General features: G+C 44.0%; 1 protein-coding gene across 8 annotated transcripts in view; it reads right to left on the reverse strand.

Annotated features, from left to right (window-relative positions):
• CCDC15 (coiled-coil domain containing 15) overlaps nucleotides 1–5,953 on the reverse strand; it is a 54,390-nt gene extending 48,437 nt beyond the window's left edge. For 6 of the 8 annotated variants that reach the window (XM_036859922.1, XM_036859923.1, XM_036859921.1 and 3 more), the window contains exons 1-2: nucleotides 5,619–5,836; nucleotides 5,071–5,259 (exon numbers count right to left, since the gene is read on the reverse strand). In XM_036859922.1, the coding sequence (XP_036715817.1) occupies nucleotides 5,071–5,250 (180 nt within the window). In that variant the 5' untranslated portion in view covers nucleotides 5,251–5,259; nucleotides 5,619–5,836. Of the gene's footprint in view, nucleotides 1–5,070; nucleotides 5,260–5,618; nucleotides 5,842–5,920 lie in introns of those variants that run through there. The other 2 variants (XM_036859919.1, XM_036859918.1) reach the window with 2 other exon arrangements.
• Between the last annotated feature and the right edge of the window lie 15,403 nt (nucleotides 5,954–21,356).

A 21,356-nucleotide genomic window follows, 5' to 3' on the forward strand; every position in this document is an offset into this window, starting at 1 on the left:
CAGAGCTGATAATCTAGACGTAGCTATTGAGTACCAAGAACTTAAACCAAATCACAAACCAAAAATTGGAATCTGTGAGCACTCAAATCAAATCTTAATTTTTCATTGTACTGAGAACTAAAAGTATCTTCATTAATTCTTAATGAACCAATTCAAACCTATATTATGTTACATTTTCTAAAATGAGTAAAATAGTCCAGATACACCAGATTGCTCACCACTCACCCACTATGTCCTATTATAAAATGAGAATTAGGCTTCATTTTTAACCTAGCATGCCCTTCTTGTCACCTCTATCTAGAAAAGGCCTACTCAGTCAAGACCATCCAATACCCATCTAGTACCTCTCACTCTTATTAACGTTGAGTACAATACTTCTTAACTCCCCCATTAGATTATGAATTCTTTGAGGGCAGGAAATGTATTTAATTCTCCTTTGTTTCCCCTATGGTATACAAACACAGAGCCTTGAATACAAAGGTACTCAATATTTATATAATGCTTAATTCCAAAACATTCTAAACAATCTGGAACATTTTATCACATTTGAGTCCTTGATCATTGTTCGCCTCCTCCAAGTGCTTTGAATAACAAAGTCATTATAATAACAGCAGTTACCATTATTAAAGATCTATTATGAGATAAACACTTTAACTACCTTGTATCAATGAATCCTCAAAACTACCTCCAATACTAGGTATTCTTAACTCTTATGTTAAAAATGAGGAAATGGGGCTCAGAAGGATTAATCTTTAGTAGTAGCCCAAGATCCTATAGCTGGCAAGCAGCAGAGCTAGAAGTTTCTCTGACTCCAACACTTATGCCCTATACTGTACTGCTTTTCTCTTGACTATGTCTCTCTTCCATAAGGAATCTTCATATTAAATAAAATCATCATACCTCCTATCTATCCCTTCTTCTAATGCAGTGATTCCAAATTCTAATTCTGAGGGGTGCCCCAAATTATTTCACAGAGAGTCATTAAATTCTCCAAATCAAATGAATTTAAGTTCCAATTAAAATTAAAATTTCCAAGAAATCTATCCCATAAACTATTCTACAAGAGTATGTACCATAGGAGTAGAATGTACAAGACAGATATCAATGAATAATTAAGTAAAATAATTCCAAAGTAGATATATATGTAGTAAAGCCTGAACAAGTGACTCAAGTTAAGTCAAGACCCAGACAAATTTAAGCCATTCTGCCTTTCTTTTATTCCCATTGTCTCTGTCTGCCCTCTTTTACTCGCACCTTGGGATTATCAAACGTCTTATTGAAGTGTATGACTGGTTCCAAATTGTGGATCTCAAGCATAAACCAAAGATAAGATTGTACCATAGAAACATATTTTAGAAACATATTTTTCTTATCAACCCTATTGTGTAAGACAACCAGAACCTGAAAACACTTGTTCCATGGGATGTTAAGAGGTTCCCAGAATCATATAAACTTGAGAAATACTGGGTTAAACAAAAATAAATAGTCGGCCCTCTGTATCCACAGGTTCCTCATCCTCAGATTCAACCAACCATGGATGAAAAGAAAATTTTCCAGAAAGTTCCAAAAAAGCAAAACTTAAATATGCCAAGCACAGGCAACTATTTACATAGCATCTACATTGTATTAGGTATTATAAGTAATCTAGAGGTGATTTAAAATATATAGGAGGATGTACATAGGTTATATGCAAATTCTATGCTATTTTATACAACTGCTTGAGCATCTGTGAATTTTGGTATCTGCAGGTGGGGGAGGTGGGGGAAGAGGGGGGTCCTGGAACCAATCCCCTCCAGATACTGAGGGACAACCGTACTGTTTCAATTGTACAACCAATTCTTCATAGCCTTTTTGCACCCTATAGACTATCCAAGGGGGCAATACAGAATGAAGTGTTTCTCAGGACAATCAAAGAATACATTCGGATAATTTATATATGGTGGAACTAATAGTTAGATTTCATAGTCCTTAGTCTCCAAAGGTGATCTCCCCTTCTGCCCCCAATGAATCAAGCCTCCCAGTATATATGCTCTTGTGTAGTCATCTCCCATACTGAATGTAGTCTGACTGTATACTCAATAGACTGAGGCACAAGTGTTGGCTCCATGACTTCCCAGGCAAGGTCATAAAGCAACCTCCACCTAGGGAAGCCCATACTAGCCAAGCAGAGAGACCACGTGGAAAGAGGAAGATGTCCAGCCAGCCCTCAGCCATTCTAGTCATCCTAGCCCAAGTGCCAGATATATGAGTAAGAAAGCCATGTAGGACATTACAGCCCAGCAGATGCCAGATAAAGAAGAACCAAGAAATCCAGCCACCAGCCAGAATCCAGTCAAGTTGTTCCAGACATCATCAGCTATTGGAGTCACCCCAACTGAGGGCTCAGACACTGTGGAGCAGACAAGCCATCCCCTCTGTGCCCTGCTCAAATTCCTGATGCACAATATTGTTTGCTTTATGCCTTTAAAGTGGTTTAGAGTGGTTTCTTACACAACAGTAGATAATCAGATAAATTATAAAACAATGCAATAGCTATATATGCTGATAGGAAAGCAGTATCCTTGGATGATAATTTAATTAAGGGGCAGTCTCAAACTATGGCGTTTTTAGGAATTCTGATGGCTCCTTGAAACTTAAGGACAAAAATGATTACGCATTTCCCTTTAGCATAGACATGATCTTAGGGTAACCAAGCTTTAGAAGTTCTAAGTTGACAAGACCTACGTCTGTTAATAAGAGTGAATTCCCCAGGCTGTATATGCTAAAGTGATAAAGAGTTCTATTAGATGCTTGATCAAATTTCCTTTGACTGGTAATGATCAGAATTTTTTAAATGAGGGAAAGGAGACACGTTTACACATGCTCCAAGACTTAAATATTTTGAGTTGATATGTGGGAACATGTGATGATTCTTTTTAACACAGAAAATCTTGGTCGTTTTTAGACATTTTTATGCTATTGATATTATAAAGATATCATAATATGGGAAATTAAAAACAGGTGTCAATAATTTAAATACCAAAATAACTTTGTACCAAATCTTACTGATTCTTCTGGGATGTTTCGTACATTTATCCCTTTTCATTTCCATTTCAATCCCCTTTTCAAGGCTTTCCCTCTACATTACTTACCACTAAAATCCTGGTGCTATACTTCATGCCTAAATTGTTACCATTACATCCTAATTTGTCCCTCAGGAGCCAATCGCTCCTTCACCTTTAAAAATGTTAAAGCAGGACTTCCTTGGTTGCTCAGTGCTTAAGAACCCGCCTGCAAATGCAGGGGACACGGGTTCGAGCCCCGGTCGGGGAAGATCCCACGTGCCACGGGGCAACTAAGCCCGTGTGCTACAACTACTGAGCCTGCACTCTAGAGGCCGCAAGCCACAACTACTGAGCCAGTGTGCCACAACTACTGAAGCTCGTGTGCGTAGAGCCCGTGCTCCACAACAAGAAAAGCCACCGCAATGAGAAGCCTGCTCGCCGCAACTAGAGAAAGCCGCACGCAGCAATGAAGACCCGACGCAGCCAAAAATAATAAATAAAATAAATAGTTATAAAAAATAGAACTTTAAAAAAAATGTTAAAGCAATTAATCTAATCAAAACACTATTTGATCATGAAATTAATCTGTAAATATTAAACAATGAATGAAGTCAATCCCTTCTCCAAAATTTCCTGTGGTTCCCTACCACTCCTGTTTTCCACAATCCTATCAACCACCATGCCCCTACTAGGCCTTCCACTGCAATCAATCTAACCTACCCTTAAATCCTAAATATACCTTGCTTACTTCCTACTCTCTCCATTCTTCTTAATTGGAGAATCATCCTCTTTCTTTTTGATTAACAAAATTCTTCATTAAACTTTCTTGGGTCACGTCAATTCAAAACCATATCTTTCTTCATTAAGTGCTATAGTCTTAGCACTTTATCATATACTACTCAGACTCAAAATCCTTTCTGGAAATAGCATAGTAATAAATGAATGCATATGTATATACATCCTTACAGACATAAATAAAATGAATGCATACATGCCATTGCACTGCTATTTAACATTTACTTGAAACATGTATCATTTCTTCTCTGAGATGAAGGACCACTAAGAGAACCTACCTCATACTTTTCAACTCATGTTCAGCACCTTGTCTATACACTGTGAAGATCTTCACACATCTTGTGCATTCCATAAATATCTACATGCTCCATCAGGAAAAGGAGATATGTAAACAACTTACTATAAATATAATGTGGTATTTATAATAATAAGTGAACCACAATAATATATGAACAAATAGCTAAGGAGCACAGTTTGGCGAAAGACAATCAAAAATCTTCTTACCAAAAAGGAAAAAAAAAAATCTTACAAAATTGTCCTCCTGTGTTAATAGCTACGTAAGAGAGTTGTCTGACAGGCACACATGTCAATTTGCAAAAGTTTCCCTTCATCTGAAATGCTCTTCCCTTTCATCTGTACTCACAGCACTTCCATTCTTTAAGGACTAACACAAACTATATTACCTCATTCACTCATTCAACAACTATATCCTGAAGACTTGCCATATGCCAGTACAGGAATGAACAAAACATAAAGATCCCTGTCCTCATGGAATTTACAGTTAAACTTTCTCGGAATCCCAATCAGAATTAATCTCTTTCTCCTTTATTCTCCCACTACATCTGAACCTTACTGAATCTCCATTACAAAACTTACCATAAACTTTAAGCAATCAATGTTACATTAACTGTGGTCGTCATCCCTACTACATTGTAGAGTGTCTGAAAGACAGTGCCTATGTCTTGTGCATAGAAAGCAATCAAGGGTTTGCAAAGCAAACTGAAATATATATAGGTAACAAATATTTGATTATGCCGACTAAAGCTGCAGCAAGTTTCGGCAGATACATATTTGTTCTATAATCCTAATGCAAGAACATATCTATTTATGACAGAATAGAAACGGTAACCCCAGACTGCTCATCTTATCTGAGCACCAGGGATTTGAGAAGGCTAATAAAAAGAAAGATGGAGGAAGAACCCCACCATACTTGCATCAAACTGACACTCACAGATGCCGGGACTGCTGAACTATCCGGCGGGGCAGGCTCCACCCATGCCCCAACGGGTACTATAGCCTGATTCCTCTCAGCCAGCACTGCCAACACGTCCTTGCTCTTCAGGGGGTTTAAAGCCAGGGGCAACTCTGTGGTATTTCGAGGCTTCTTGAGGGGGGCCATACTTCCTGGCATCTATGATTCCTGGTTAGGAGAGAGGAAAAGCTTAAAATCTTCAAACGACCGCCTTAAAAGCTCAACCCCCTAACACGTATGCCACAGGCTCCTGAAAAGGAGAGAAGCCTTGGAGGAGGCAGTAGCCTGACAAGGATACTGGAGAAGAAGGAAGGAAAAGGGAAAAAAGGGAAGAGAAGGGGGAAGAAACAAAGGAAGGAAATGTTTAAAGATCGCCCTCGGAAAGGAACAGGGACGAGAAGGGGGAGAAACAAGAATCTGAATGAGAGAACGAAGTTTGTGCCAGTGGCGGCAAAGCGATGCAGGAAAGGGAGGAAAGTGCGTAGCAGCCGGAGGGCAAGGGGGCTGGGAGGGTGCGGGGTGGGAACCTGGGTCTGAGGCAAAGAGTCCGAATAATTGGTGTCCGGTTATGGGGGGGAAGCGCTGGACGCCGGGGAGTCCCGGACCAAAGAAAAGCCTGTTTCTCAAGCCTCAGGGTCCCACTCCTGCTGAGACTGCACCGGCCTAGTATCGATAGCGGTTCGCCACGGATTCAAGCTACCACTGACACTATGGGAACCTCCTCCGGTAAACCGCCGCTTTGGAGATGGCTGCCCCGCCCCGCCCCGCCCCGCCCCGCCCCGCCCCTCGGCGGCCTTGTATCGGCCTCTTCCGGGCTTGTGTCACCTACCGGAGACTGGAAAGGCGTGAGGGGCGGGGTTTCGCGCTCCAGAGGTTCGTCACTTCCGCTTTGTCTCGCTGTGTGGGCGGGACTTATAAACGCGCGTGGAACTGGTGGGGCATGGGTGAGTTCGCGTGGCCGCTGGGTAACAGGCGGGCGGAAGTGTCGCCCCACTGGCCGTGCCCCGAGTGTCCCGGCGCTGGGACCATCCCACGTCCTTCAGGAAAAGAAGTATGTTGGGCTGAAGAGCTGATTGGGCAGGGCAGGGGACCAATTGAGGGAAGCACGGGAAAAGGATGGGAGAAGGCGGGCCTGGCAGGGCTTTCTTGAGGAACGAACTAAGCCAACAGTAAATCATACTGATCTTTTGTACACCTCACTACGTTAACGGAGCTCTTTCATACTTGTTCTTATATATAAACATCGCAGCCTCATGAGTGGTCTCCCTGTCTGCTCCAAGCTTTGCTATAATCCTGGGACACTTCGCTATTATCCATGTGGAATACCCATTCGTTCGTTCGTGTAATATATAATTGAGAGATTTTTATATACCACCACTGTTCTAGGCACTGGAAATATATAGCAGTGAACAAAACAGGCATATATCCCTTGTTCATGGAATTGACAATGAGAAGTAACCAAATAGACTAATCAATAAGTAAACAAATGTGTCTGGTGCTGATGAGCATTGTAGAGTAAAAGCTGAGGAAGAGGATTAAAAGTGTGTTGGGGGGTAGGGGAGATACAATTTTAGATAGGATGACCAGAGAACACTTCACTGAGGTACTTTTGAGCAAAGACTCCAATGCAAAATTCCATGAGGTAATGGAACAAGCTACTTTAATTTTCACCAGAGAGTGTTCCAAAAGAGTGTTCCAGGCAAAAGGAACAGCAAGTACAATCACTCCAAGGTGGGTGCCTGCCTGGCTGAGAAACTGACCCTGGGGTTTTCCAACATTAAAGAGGCTGGAAAGAAGAGGGAAATGCAAAGAGATTGGGAAGGATCAGCCAGTAAGCTAAGGAAGAAAACCAGGAGGGTGTGATACCTTGAAAGCCAAGTGAAGAAAGTGTTTTGTTTAAGAGAACCAACCACCTATGTTAAAAACTCTGCTGTTAGGTCAAATAGGATGAGGACTGAGAATTTACCATTGGATTTAACAATATGGAGGTCATAGACGACTTTTATAAGAGTGGTATTTTTAGAGTAGTTTGAGAGCAAAAGCCTGATGGGGTAGACTTAAAAGAGAGGAGGAGGAAGAATTGGAGACAGTCATTTTAGACAACTCTTTCAATGAGTTTTATTGTAAAGGGACACAGAGAAATGCGTAGCTGAAAGGAGAGATAGGATCATAGGAGGATTCTTTAATATCGCAGCACATATGTTTTGTTGATGGGAATTATCCAGTAAACAAAAGAAAACTGACAATGCAGGAGAGAGGAGCATTTTTGTATCTATGTCCTTAAGTGGGCAAGAGGGAACAGGATCTAGTGAACAATTGGAAGGATTGGCCTTAGATAGCAGGAGAGAGAGAGTTCATTATAACATTAGCAGTGAAAATAGAATATATACTGGTAATTGGGTAATATGGCAGTGGGAAGTTCTTTTCTGATTCCTCTGTTTTTTCTGTAAAACAGAATTGTAGCCAGCCTACAAGATGGCCTCTGATGATCCCCACCTCCTGGTATTCACACCCTGTGTAGTCCCCTTTCACACCGTACCAGAGTTGGTCTGTGTGACAGATCGAATGTGGCAGAACGGATGGTATGTCACTTCAGAGATGAGGTTATAAAAGATACTGTGTCCTCTCTCTGTTTCTCTTTCTCTCTCTCTCTCTCCAGCGTGCACTCTCATTCTTTCCATCTCTTACTCTTGCTCTCACTCTCATTCTCACTCTCACTCAGGTCACTTCCTCTGGGGGGGAGCCATTTATGTCATGGTAAGTCACATAAAAAAGCCCACATGGCGGGCTTCCCTGGTGGCGCAGTGGTTGAGAGTCTGCCTGCTAATGCAGAGGACGCGGGTTCGAGCCCTGGTCTGGGAAGATCCCACATGCCGCGGAGTGGCTGGGCCCGTGAGCCACAACTACTGAGCCTGCGCGTCTGGAGCCTGTGCCCCGCAACGGGAGGGGCCGCGATAGTGAAAGGCCCGCGCACCGCGATGAAGAGTGGCCCCCGCTTGCCGCAACTGGAGAAAGCCCTCACACGAACCGAAGACCCAACACAGCCAAAAATAAATAAATAAATAAATAAAGTAGCTATAAAACGCAGCTTTCTTTAAAAAAAAAAGCCCACATGGCAAAGAACTCAAGGCTCGTGCTAACAGCCAGGTGAATGATCTTGGAAGTGGATCCTCCAGCCCCAGTCAGGTCTTCAGAGACTATAGTCTTGGCCAACAACTTGACTGCAATCTCATAAGAGACCCAGAGACAGACGCAGACGACCCAGCCAGAAACTGTATGAGATAATATTTGTTGTTTTCAGATGCAGATTCTGAGGTAATTTGTTACACAGAGATAACTAATGCAAATAGAAAACAAGTTCATCAATTAATAAAATAGAGGAAGAGATGTTGGAGGTTTGAAGAAGGTATAAAATAGTTGTCCAGAAGAGTAGAAGTATGAACTAGAAACATGTGCAATTGCCAGACAGCCTTAGGGACCCATGTGAGGTTCATGATTATGAATTTAAAGTGAGACTAGTCAGCATGGTTGAGTGTTTTCCTTCAGTTGCATGGTTACAGGCATAGCCATAGGTAGAAATTTTACTTTTAATCAGGGTTGAGGTTTTACCAAACTATTACTCTCAAACAAGAAAGGGGCAAGAGAGTTAAAGTTGAGTGCAAGGGAGTGATTAAATGACTGACCATGGAATTTAAGATAGGTAATATGGGAAAGGATAACAAGTAGATAAGGGACCTTGTAAAGTTTGTAGGATCAAGAGATTGTAGGCTCCAGTGGGGATCTAAGGTTTGTTAGAGTAGGATACTAGAAGGAATGCACTGAAAAAATAAGAGATGGTGATCCAAGAGTGGGATGTTTGAAACTGCAGATATTGGTACTGTCAAAGTTTATGGTATGACCAAGGGAGGGAGTAGGAGAACGAGATGACTGGAGAAGAAGAGGTCATAGAAATGAGGGCAAGAGCACTGGATGGATTATTCCTGAGGTTGTTGAAATCACCAAGATACATGACCAGAGAGTGTTGGCGAGAGCCAGGAGCAACAATCTTCAAGGAATTTCAGGAAAAGACCCGGAGGCTGGTAGATGAGTGTAGCCTGGAAAGTAGCGAGTGACATAGTCTAACATCAGATTCAAAGCAAGAGGTGAAGCTGAGAAAAAAAGGAGCTCCCTTTTTATAAATAATAAAATAAAAAATAAATGGTTTGTAAATAGCCCTGAGTAATCAAGTAACAAGAAGGAAACCCATCCCACATCCACCCAGAAGGATGAGGAAAAGAACATACCACTGGAGAGGGCCAGAGGGAGATTGATCTGTACACCTCCATACACACACACACACAGACACACACACACTCAGAAGAAGTGTTACTAGGTAGCTCCTTGCTGTCTCTAACCCTCTACCTCAGGTCTGTGCCTTCCACTAACTGCTGTGCCAGTGGCTTCATATGAATCTATACTCTCGTATGTCTAGAGAGATCACATCTTGGGCCCTACACCCATTTTCTGACGTCTTCTCAAGGCTTATCTTCTGTATGGCCAGAGTTTGTTTCTCAGCAAGGGAACTGTTTGCTTAGAAATGTCTCTCTTCTTCAGAAACTGGAATGGGTATTGCTGGCAGCAGTCTTGCGGCCCTACTCCAGAGCACTCCTCATCGGGCTGGATAGTCTCTGATGTGTGTGGCTGGGGGGTCCCTGGCTATCTCTGCACAAAGCCCTGAGTCACTGGGTCCCTGGCAGTGGTCCACCCCACACAGAACTCAGAAATGTGCTGCTTGGTCGTCACTGTCCTATTTGTGGCCGACTGACACCCCCCACCTGTAACGAATTAGAAAACTTGGTCACCCATTCGTCCTAAGGGCCTATCCTAAGGAGAACCTCTCTGGAAGTGGGAAAGCTGCCTATTCCCACTCTCGTGGGATCTGGATATCGGGATCCTCAGGCAGCTGAGTCGTACCCTCTTCCACTCTCTTTCCCAAATTTAAGCAGGATTCCCCAGGGCTAACAACCAATGTTCTGGGATGTTTCCTGAAAGTTCTCTTTGTTCCTCCTCCTCCTTACCCACCTCACAAAATAACCCTTCTAACTGGAATAGTTGATGAGGGTTCTTCTGCTTGCCTGTGCAAAATAAGTTTCTGCAGCAGCATTTCATTGTATGTGGCACTGATAGCAGATTGTTCCGGTTGTCTCAATAGCACCTGCTGTACTGATCTTTGCAAAAAATTCTCTAATTTTATCATAGGTGCAGAAGTCTTTCCCCTTTCTGTCGGTGATAAAAAAAAATTAACACAAGAATTTCGTTGTCCTCCTCGTTATCAAATACTCATCTTGGATGGACACAGAGATGCGCTTCCCAGATCCCCCTTCAAGGAAGGACTTGTTGGCCCAGCTTCTGAGAATGTTGTAGTCCCTTGAGCTGTCGGCTCCTTCAGGGACGGCCTCAGCTTCAGAGAGCAGCCTCACGCCCCTCTGAGGAGGAGCCGCATCCTGAGACTGGTGGGTCTGGGGATGTAAAGGCCTGGCGGTTTCTGCCTAACTTGGAACAACGCCAGTGAGCCATCATTTCAGCTTCAGAGCTCCCGTGGGCTTGGCTGAGGTTGTCCAACCTGCATCACAGCTCAACCTCTTCCTGTGCCTCTTCCTGCTTCCTCCTCCTCCCTTCCACAGGTGCCAATCTCCAGCACACTCCCTGATAAACATCCTGAACTTGAGTCTTAGAGTCTGCTTCCTGGAGAGCCCACCTACAACCCCCTCTGAGTGTTGTTAGGCCTCAGGGACCAAGGCACTAACAGCTCTGAGGCCACATAATTCCCAGTGTAAAAATACATAGACAATCCTTATCATTATTCTTTTCCATCAAACCACAGTTTAAAGTCCTTCCTATTCCCTGTTGACTCTTTTGAGCCTCTGGATTAAGCTAAGTCTCAAGGTTACCCCACCTCTAGACTTTCAAAATATGTGAGCCAAGAAAGTTGTTTATCGTGAATGCCAATTTGCATTAGGTTTTATATTGTTTGTAACACAGCCCTGAGATGAGCAAAGTAGAGGGAGGCAATTGGTAAATGTAGGAGGATGAAGCAGATAAGCAGAAGATTCCAAGCTACCTACAAAAACTGGTTCCAGGGACTTCCCTGGTGGCGCAGTGGTTAAGAGTCTGCCTGCTGATGCGGGGGACACGGGTTCGAGCCCTGGCCTGGGAAGATCCCACATGCTGCGGAGCAGCTAAGCCCCTGCTCCACAACTGCTGAGCAACCCCTGCTCTCCACAACTAGAGAAAGCCCGCACACAGCAACGAAGACCCAGTGCAGCCAAAAATAAATAAATAAAAATAAATTTAAAAAAATACAAAAACAAAACGGGTTCCAGGAGCTGCTTCAGCGTTTGAGCTCTCCAATTCGAGATCCTTGTAATGTGCCTCTCCTCTGATGGTACCTTCCCTGGGGTATCTGTTCTTTGAAGCCAAAGAAGCTTCACGAAGATAAGAGACTTTGCCTTAACACAAGTTAGTTAGGACCAAAAAGATTTTATCTATCAATAAATTGTTACCAATATTATTCACCATATTTTTACTGTTTTAGAAAATGTACTTCTAAAATATAAAAATTACAATCATTAAAGATACTTTAAAAAATATGTTGCAGGATCTAAAAGCAATTTCAAAAGAGGAATTTCAAAAATGTTTTATAGAATAAGTAGCAGGCGCTCAAGATAACTATTTGGAGAAAACCAAGTCATTCATTTTGTGTGTTCTTCTATGATTGTTATAATTATCCACTATTAATAGTCTCGTTTTCTATATCCCAAATCTCTAGAGACAGCATATTATAGCGCAGAGAACAGAGACTTTGGAAACAAACCTGGATTTATATTCTGACTCTGCAATTTACTGTTTATGGTCAAGTCACATAATCTGCATCTTTGTTTCTTCATCTACAATATGGGTGGAACAATTGACCTTTCAGGACTTTTTTGTGAAAATGAAGGTAATATATGTGAAATGTGTAATATATAATAGGTTTTCAATAAATGCTTGCTAAATTTTTTTTTTTAGGAAGCAACATAGAATTCATCTCTTCCGCCCCTAGCAGACTGATTTGTCTGCACATGGCCCAGACTGGGATAGCATTCTATCCTCCTGGCTATTGTGACTGATACAGAGCTGTGTCTGTGACCTATTCCGCACCAGCCACAGTCCTCCACCAAGTTTTTTTTTAGCTAGCTTCATCAAAATTCTCCTCCTCCCTGGATAACAAGCCGCACAGTCCAATGTGTTAACCACTAGCTACATGTCGCTATTTAATTTCAAATTAATTAAAATTAGATAAAATTTATAATTCAGTTCCTCAGTCCTACTAGCCACATTTGGAGTTCTCAATAGCCACGTGTGGCTAACAGCTACTGTGCTTACCAGCAGAGATACAGAAGTTATACTGGGCAGCACTGATACCTTAGACTGACTGGCAACGACGGCCCCCCTCAAAAAGCGTAAGAAGGTTTATGAGAATGAAGCTGACACCAAGACATAAGCAAGAGAGATGAGAGATAACTGCCATGGCTTTTAAGTATCTCATTCCCAATTATTCTGGTTCCCTCCGAAATTTTGGTACATGGTGCAAGAAATTCCTCCTTTTGGGCTTCAAACAGTTTAAGTTGAACTTCTGTCACTTACAACCAAAAAATCTTGATGAATCACATTCTTTAACTTGATGAGCAGCAAACCAGATGCAGAATCCTGGAGGGCTAACTCTGGTAAGGATCTGTAAATGAGACAGAGCTGGACCCTAAAAGTACTACAACAAGGGGTGAACATTTTGGCCTGTCTTCAAGGCCACCTTCCTACTAACTTAGTTGGGGCCTTCTTTTAAGAAACCTTGTCTCAGGACTTGCCTTGTGGTGCAGTGGTTAAGAATCTGCCTGCCAATGCAGGGGACACGGGTTCGATCCCTGGTCCAGGAAGATCCCACATGCTGGGGAGCAGCTAAACCCATGCGCCAAACTACTGAGCCCACGTGCCACAACTGCTGAAGCCTACGCACCTAGAGCCCATGCTCCACAGCAAGAGAAGCCACTGCAATGAGAAGTCCCCGCATCAAAACGAAGAGTAACCCCTGCTCACCGCAACTAGAGAAAGCCCGAGCGCAGCAACGAAGACCCAACGCAGCCAAAAAATACATAAAATTAAAAAAAAAAAAGAAACCTTGTCTCTCCCTATGTTGCATCCCATGTATCATAAATTCATCTTCTTAGTGTCCCCAGACTCACCACTGGGGACCCAATCATTCTCTCGCTGACTAAGTTTTTTTTTTTTTAAGTCCCTGTTGCTCGCCTTTATCCTTCCTTGTCTCATGTCTTGTCTCAGAGCCTTCCTTTTTTCTACCCACTTTTTACTTCTGGGCCTGAGTGAAGGCAGCCTCTTTCAGGAGTGTAGTATGTGAACACTAGTCCAAGAAGCACAGCTGAATCTGCACTATGCTGACTTATAAACTGTGTGACTTTGAGCAGGTTACTTAACCTCTCTGAGTTTCATGTCCCTCCTTGGGAAAAAATTCTTACCACATAAAGTTGTTAGAAGATTAAATAAGACCATATTCTGAAAGACAATTTGTTGATGGCGGGGAGCCTCGTGGAGAACCCCAGAAATGAAGGGTTTAAACGAGAAAGGAGAATTTATTAAAAGGATACAGGAATGTCTCCAGGATACAGCTGAGCCTGAGGAATGAACTAGTACTAGGGTAGCTGTTTCAAACATTTTACATATTTATTTAATTTTAGAAGGCCCTGCTAAATCTATAGTTTCTTTTTTTTTTTAATTTTTATTTATTTGTTTTTTTATACAGCAGGTCCTTGTTACTTGTCTATTTTATGCATATTGGTGTGTATGTGTTGGTCCCAATCTCCTAATTCACCCCCCCCCCCCCCGCCACTTTCCCCCCTTGGTGTCCATGCGTTTGTTCTCTACATCTGTGTCTCTATTTCTGCCTTGCAAGCCTTGCATCTGTGTCTCTATTTCTGCCTTGCAAGCCTCTATTTCATCTGTGCCATTTTTCTAGATTCCGCATATACGCATTGACATACAATGTTTGTTTTTCTCTTTCTGACTTGCTTCACTCTATGGCAGTCTCTGGGTCCATCCGGGTCTCTACAGGTGGCCCAGTTTTGTTCCTTTTTGTGGCTGAGTGGTGTTCCATTGTATGTGTGTGCCACACCTTCATTATCCATTCGTCTGTCGATGGGCATTTAGGTTGCTTAAGCATTTTACATATTTAATCCTCACAGCAACTCGTTCAATCCTCAAGTCAAGCCTCTGAGGTAGGTAATACTATAATAATCATCCCCATTTTACAGATACGGAAACTGAGAGATTGAGTAGTTTAACTCAACACCTAGTAACGTGGTAGCCAGGTTTCAAATTCAGGGAGTTTGGCTTCAGAGTCTGTGTTAACCCCTACGTCATATTGTCTCAAATGGTGATAAGTACGATGAAAAAAGAAGCTGGGACTGGTAGATAGCAAGACAGAAAGGACCTGGATCCTTGATAACATTGCTGAGCCACTTACTTTTACAAGTTACAGACATGCCCTTATTTAGGACTCTGGTTATATAAGATAATAAATCCCTTTATTGGGGGACTTCCCTGGTGGTCCAGTGGTTAAGACTCCGTGCTACCAATGCAGGGCGCCTGGCTTCAATCCCTGGTCAGGGAACTAGATCCTGCGTGCTGCAACTGAAGATCCCGTGCGCCTAACTAAGACCCAGCACAGCCAAATAAATAAAATATTAAAAATAAATAAATATCAATAAATAAATAAAAGACAATTTGTAAGGGGCAATGCAAATAGATTATCAACAGTATTATAGATATAGATGCAGCTCTCCCAACTAGAGTTAAGCACCTAGGCAAGGATTGTGTTTTCTGTTACTTTTGAATGTGACACCCCCACATCCCACTCCTCTTACTAAAGTCTGGAACACGGAGTGCTCTTCACACAGTAGGCAGTTATTAGATGCTGGCCAGCTGATTTCCATTTCTGTGCCTCCGTCTTTGGGAGGAGGGCAGGAGAGGGAGGATGGGACCAAACCCGTTCCTGATAAGGTTGGTGGGAGGACACCATCTGAGGATCTAGGAGAAAAGAAAAAATGAAGCCATTCATGAGTTGGGGGTAATTTGTGGCTTCCCCATGATTTTTCAACCTGTTTTTCTTTGAGCACTGAAGCTTTACATGAACAGAAATCCAGAGATGTTTTCTAGAATGTCCTTGCCACATCTCAAATAGGTCAACGAAAGCTGGATCTCTCCACGCTTTAATAGCAATTCATGTCTCCTCTTTGTTCCTCTGGAGAGTTGCTGAATAGGGCACGTTCATCGACCGTAGACACAAGCCTGAGTTCCTCTCAGTTTCTGAGGGGGTGGGAATTCTATTCAGAAATCAAATATTGACTCTCAGCATAAAACACTTTGATGTTTTCAAGTTTTCCAGTTTGGAACTGGGAGCACCTCCTCCCTGCCTTATGGAAATCTGGACCCCAAGCCGTTGCAGGATCACATTGTTTCTGCTAGTAAACTCCACGCCTTTTTGAGACACCCTATCTCTGTAGAACGCTTTTCTTCCAGGCGTCCCCTCACATTCACAGAACTCACAGGCAGCAAAACGAACGTTCAGGATGAAGGCCCCGGGGAGGGCACGGGGAGCCTTTTGACCCCCATCTCTGTTCATATTTGATGTTTCTCAGAAGCGAGCCAGAGGTGGGGAACTTTAAAAAGAAAAAGGAAAGAAAAAATGTCCTTGGGGAGGGCCATTCCTCACTCTCCAGGCCCACAGAAAGCTTGTTTTGTTCCAAAGAGAGCTGGCTAATCTGTCTCTGGTTCGCTGGTTGCTGGAGCAGCAGGGCCCTGCCTTCTCTCAGCTCAAAGCCTCACACAAATTCCTCGTTCCCAGGCAACGCGCTGCAGCTCCACAAATTCTCAAGTCCTCCCTCTCCCTCCTTTCTGGCAAATTGAACTGATGGTAGGGACAGCTCTGGCACCATTCACATATAGGTTTATGGAACAAAGAATCGAAAATAACTTCAGCAACGAGAGAGGGCACCAGGAGTGGGCAGAGAGGTCCACCTTACATCCTGAAGCTTAGTCAGAGCGTGGGTGCTGGGGGTAAAGGGTGAGACCAGGATTTGGACTTCCAACTGATGACCCAGAGAGGTGGTCGGGAGCCACAGCTTTGTGAGCGACTAACCTGGGTTTCGAATCCAAGTTCTGCCACTTAGTAACTATATGACCTCAACAAATCGCTAACTTCTTGAAGTTTTAGTCTCTCTTGTTTGTAAAATGAGGTGATAATATCTACTGAAAAGGAGGTACTGGGAGAATTAAATGAACAAATAGATACAAAGTGCCTGACAGTAAGAGTAGCTTACACACACACACACACACACACACACACACACACACACACACACACACGCACGCTTTGAGAGCAGTTAGAGAAGGGGAGAAGGTTTGGACAGGATACGTTCCTGCAAGGTCACCCAGAAATCTGGGGAATTAACTTCTCCTTACCCCGGAGAAGCAGCCTTCAACCCATATCTGGTGGCAGTTGGTGGATAAATATCCCAGCTCCCTTGCCCCTTGGGTGGGATAATTGAGGCTTATTCTTCATTATTTCCCACAGGATTAAGCTCTAGCTGTCCACGGTAGTAAATTGCTTGATGTGCAACCTTCATTGGCTTCCTTCCCTTCCATGTCTCATTCCCCCAATATCCTACCTGGTTTTGCTGGGGTCACCTTTCAGATAAACTATTTAGCTTCTTGTCTTGGAGTCTGCCTCTGGGGGAACCTGGACTAAGATATCAATATTTCTCCAAATTTATGAAGGCCTAAGTTCTCAGCACTATCTCTGACTCCAAACTCCTGCTTCACCTGAATTAGTCCCTTTAGAGATCATTTCACTGTTCTATATGTGCTGTCCTCCTGCACCACCTTGTTGATCCAGACCTGGAACTCCGTCCTTTGTCTCAGTGTGTAAACACACACACACACACACACACACACACACACACACGTATTAGTTTTCTATGCTGCATAACTAATTGCCACAAATTTAGCAGCTTAAAACAACATACATTTATTTTTTTTACAGTTTCTGTGGGTCAGGTACAGCTTAGCTGGATTTTCTGCTCAAGGTTTCATCGGACTTCAGTTAAGGTGTCAGCTGGTTTGCATTCCTTTCTGAAGCTCAAGGTCCTCTTCCAAGCTCATGTAGTCATTGGAAGAGTTCAGTTCCTTGTGCCTGTAGTACTGAGGTTCCTATTTTCTTGCCAGCTATTAGCTGAGGGTAGCTCTCGGCTCCTAGAGCCACCAGCATTTCCTTGCCACGAGGCTGTTTCACAGCAGGGCAGTTGACTTCTTCAGAGTCAGCAGGACCATCTCTCTCTCTCTGGTCTGCTAAGTCTGAGTCTTATATAACATAATCTAACCAAGGGAGTGGCTATCCTATCACCTTTGCCATATTCTATCAGCTAGAAGCACACACACACATACCGCAATTTGTGTACAGTAAACTTTTCTTAGAGTTTTGAAGAAGACAGAGGAGAAAGGGTTTTATAGTGTAACAATGCAAGTTGTTCTTCAATTGTTTTCAGCTCCCTGCCCCTTGTTGCTTCCTCACCCCTACCCCTCACGTCTCTCCTCTCTGCTCTTTCTCCATCCCCAATTCCTGTTTATTTCTATTGCACAGGGGTTTATCTTTTTGTGCCTTGATGTCTTCTGCTTCAGGCCTTACCTTCCACTCCATGTGGCATATCTAGATATTTTTCTTGCTAAAGACAATTTACTCTATAAGAGGAATTTGGGTGCCATTTGTCAGATTATTTTTCATTCTGCTACCAAAGATTAATTACAGTTTAGTGGAGGAGACAGATTTGACTCAATTAAGGAGGGAGAGGGTGCTAAATATAAAAATCACCACTGATGTTATGATATTAGCAAGGACCAAACCTCTCCAGTAGTATCGGTGCCAGAGCATTCTTCCTGCAGCCTGGAGACAAGACAAGAGGCCAAGTGGGCAGGGACATTCTTCAATCTAATGGTAGGGCTTCCCTGGTGGCGCAGTGGTTGAGAATCTGCCTGCTAATGCAGGAGACACGGGTTCGAGCCCTGGTCTGGGAAGATCCCACATGCCACGTGAGCCACAACTACTGAGCCTGCGCGTCTGGAGCCTGTGCTCCGCAACAAGAGAGGCCGCGATAGTGAGAAGCCCGCGCACCGCGATGAAGAGTGGCCCCCGCTCCCCACAACTAGAGAAAGCCCTCGCACAGAAACGAAGACCCAACACAGCCATAAATAAATAAATAAATAAATTTAAATCTAATGGTAGGGTTATTAAAACCTACTTATCTATACATCATTCGTGTGTGTGTGTGTGTGTGTGTGTGTGTGTGTGTGTGTTGGGGGAGGTTTCCATTCTGAGCTGCAGGGCCACTGTCTGTGTGCTCAGCATAGCGGCCTGAGTACAGCAGGCCAGGGCTGCCGTGGGCGCGGGGGAGGGGAGGGTCGGAATCCCAGAGCCCCAGAGCGGGTGCCAGACGAGAGTGGCCTGAAGCACCTGTGTGCAGCCGAAGGGCCAAGAGGACCGGGCCGAGCTGCTCAGGAGAGGACGATGCCCGCGGAAATGCATCTGTTGAAGTGCTCAGAGGAGGAAAGGGCACGGGCCTTGGAGGCGGTCAGTCAAGCAGGGTGTCTACACATTGTTTAATAGCCATGTTATGCAGAGCTCAGAGCTCCTCCCTGGGAGGAGACCCATAAGAATGAAGAATTACAGCCCCTGCCCTGGAGAGTCTCCCAGGCTAATGAGGAGATGGCCGCAGTAACCATGTTTTCTGATCCCAAGGGGGACAACCCTCTTCAAAGCTAAAGAAAAGTAATATTTATAATCAGGATATCTGTACCGAAAGAAAAAAACGAAAGACAAAAAAACAAAAACCCCCGTCTGAATCATCAACAGTTAGCTGGAACAGACACACCCACAGGGAGAAACCCAAGGAGTGCATGGAAGGATAAAACGAGGTCAGCTCAGACAGGTGAGATCACCGGTACGTGTTGTGTGTGAGACTAAGTTGGCTGGACCGTTACCTTATGTTTCTGTCACCCGTTGCCTATTGGATCAGTGGCCCCCCTCAAGTGAATCCCAGTTACTTCTGGGAATTCCCAAAGGGCTGCCTCATGTGTGCTCACACATCGCTCTGTCATCTGCAGTTGCTATTTGGTGCCCTCCCCGCTGTCATTCCTCTGGCCCAGCTCCCCCTCACAGTTGCCCTTCACTCCATCAGCTGCTAGAGAAGCCCCCCTACCCCCCAACAAGTTCTGGCCCATTCAATAGTCAGCAACTGTCTGCTGAGCACCTACTATGTGCCCCGCCCTGTGTTACACAGTAGGGCTACAGAGGCCAATAAGGCACAGTCCTTCAATCAAAGAACTCTCTGTTCTTGAGATGAGAAAAGCACAGAAGCAGATGATATACGCTTCTGTAGGGCTACTCATCTTAAAACACCTGAAGCAGGATTGCAGAATTGCTCCTCGTACACTCAGATGTGCAAAGGCACAGTGGTGCCTTTGTGCCTTTGCAGCTGCTGGGGTCTCCCATGTGAGCCTCCCACCCCCCCACCCCAGGGCAGCAGAGGAAAACCAAAAGTCAGTCCATCCTGGTAAACTCAGTCTAACCCAACCACCTGAACGTTCTCTTGAGGTAGCTCAGTCTCTGCTTGGATCAGTCTTTCCAGTTTCTTCCCCAAACCCAGCTCTTCTCTGAGAAGGGTTAGGGTGAGCATAGGTGGTGTGGTTTAGGGGTCCTTGTGGCAACAGGGGAGATGGTGTCCGGGGACCTGTGTGGCCTTCTCAGGACTCCCACTGGTCTCTGCATGAGTCTAGGTTGCTCCCTGGTCTGAGGGCGGTTGGTGGCCCAGCTATCACCTGCACAGTGCGACCCCTTTGCTCCCTGTTCTGCCCTCTACTGGTGCTTTACCCTCCAGCACCTCTGGGTCCCCTCAAGGGAACATGTGGCCACTTTGGGGCACTTTCGTATTCTGCGTGGGTGTAAGGAGCCTCAGGTTCATCCCTGGAGGGGACGTGGAGAACTTAGATCCTGCCCAGGTCTCCCTCTATCACAGTTCTCTTTCCACAGTCCTTCAGGATGAAAAAGGCAGAGTTCAGGCTTTCTATTTCCTGAACATCATATCCTTTTACCTCAGACAATAAGCCTCTGGACCTAACCATCACAGGCAAAAGATGCCATTTGTCTACAACTATAGAAGAACGCTATGGTCTGGTCCACAGCCTGCTCTGTGATACATCAAAGGAGCAGATAAAAGAAATTAAAATATCCTTCTGTACCTTACAAATACTGGCTTTCAAACCTTTCGTCTTGCTACTGACTCTAAAATACTATTTTTGATGTCAGAAGCTGAATATTGCCTTTCTCTTTTTCATAGTATTCATGCTGAAACACCATTAACTCTACCAGAGGCAGACAAGCGCCTTGAGCTGTGTAGGAAAAAGTCACAACCATAAAGATGCAAAAGGAAAAAGAATCTGACTTGTGTATTTCAGAATATTTTTTGGAGTTCCTCTGTGAAGTTCAAAAGCAATGCTTCCCACCTCTTCTCCCCATCCTTTGGCTCAGATGGACCATGCACTCAATCTTCAGTTCTAGAAACCTGGCTTACACAAGCTGTCTCCAGTACGTAAAAAGAATACTTTGAGAGATAGCTACTGCATTTACAAAACTAAGGTCAGCGTTAGAGACAATCAAGAGGGGAAGTTGTAAACTTTGGTCTCACCAAGATAAAAGATCCCTAAAGGAATGGAAAAGAAGAAGAGGCAGTTTTTTCTTAAAGTTTAAAATATTACCTCTCCAACAAAGAATTTTCTAGGCACTCTACCGTACTAAATCTTCAACAATCCTCTCAACAATTTCTACAAGGAAGCTACGGTTTTCCCCCCTTACAGATGTTAAATTGGAGAGTTAACAAGGTTGCACACCCATCCCCAGATCACACAGCTAGCAAGCATGCATTCCACTGACGCCCCTCAGGAGAGGGTGTGGACGTGGTAATGAAGGGTCAGGGTAGAGCTGGGGTGTCTCTCTTCATCACGCCTCAAGACTTGAGGAAACGGCTGGGCTGTAGCTGGTGACAGAACCCCAGGCTCTTGGGCTATTACCTTCATCTTTGCTCTGACATGTTCTAGAAAATGGGCTGGAGGCTGGGGAATGAGCAGAG

Source organism: Balaenoptera musculus, chromosome 8 (genome assembly GCF_009873245.2).
Source record: "Balaenoptera musculus isolate JJ_BM4_2016_0621 chromosome 8, mBalMus1.pri.v3, whole genome shotgun sequence".
Classification (NCBI taxonomy): Eukaryota; Metazoa; Chordata; class Mammalia; order Artiodactyla; family Balaenopteridae; genus Balaenoptera; species Balaenoptera musculus.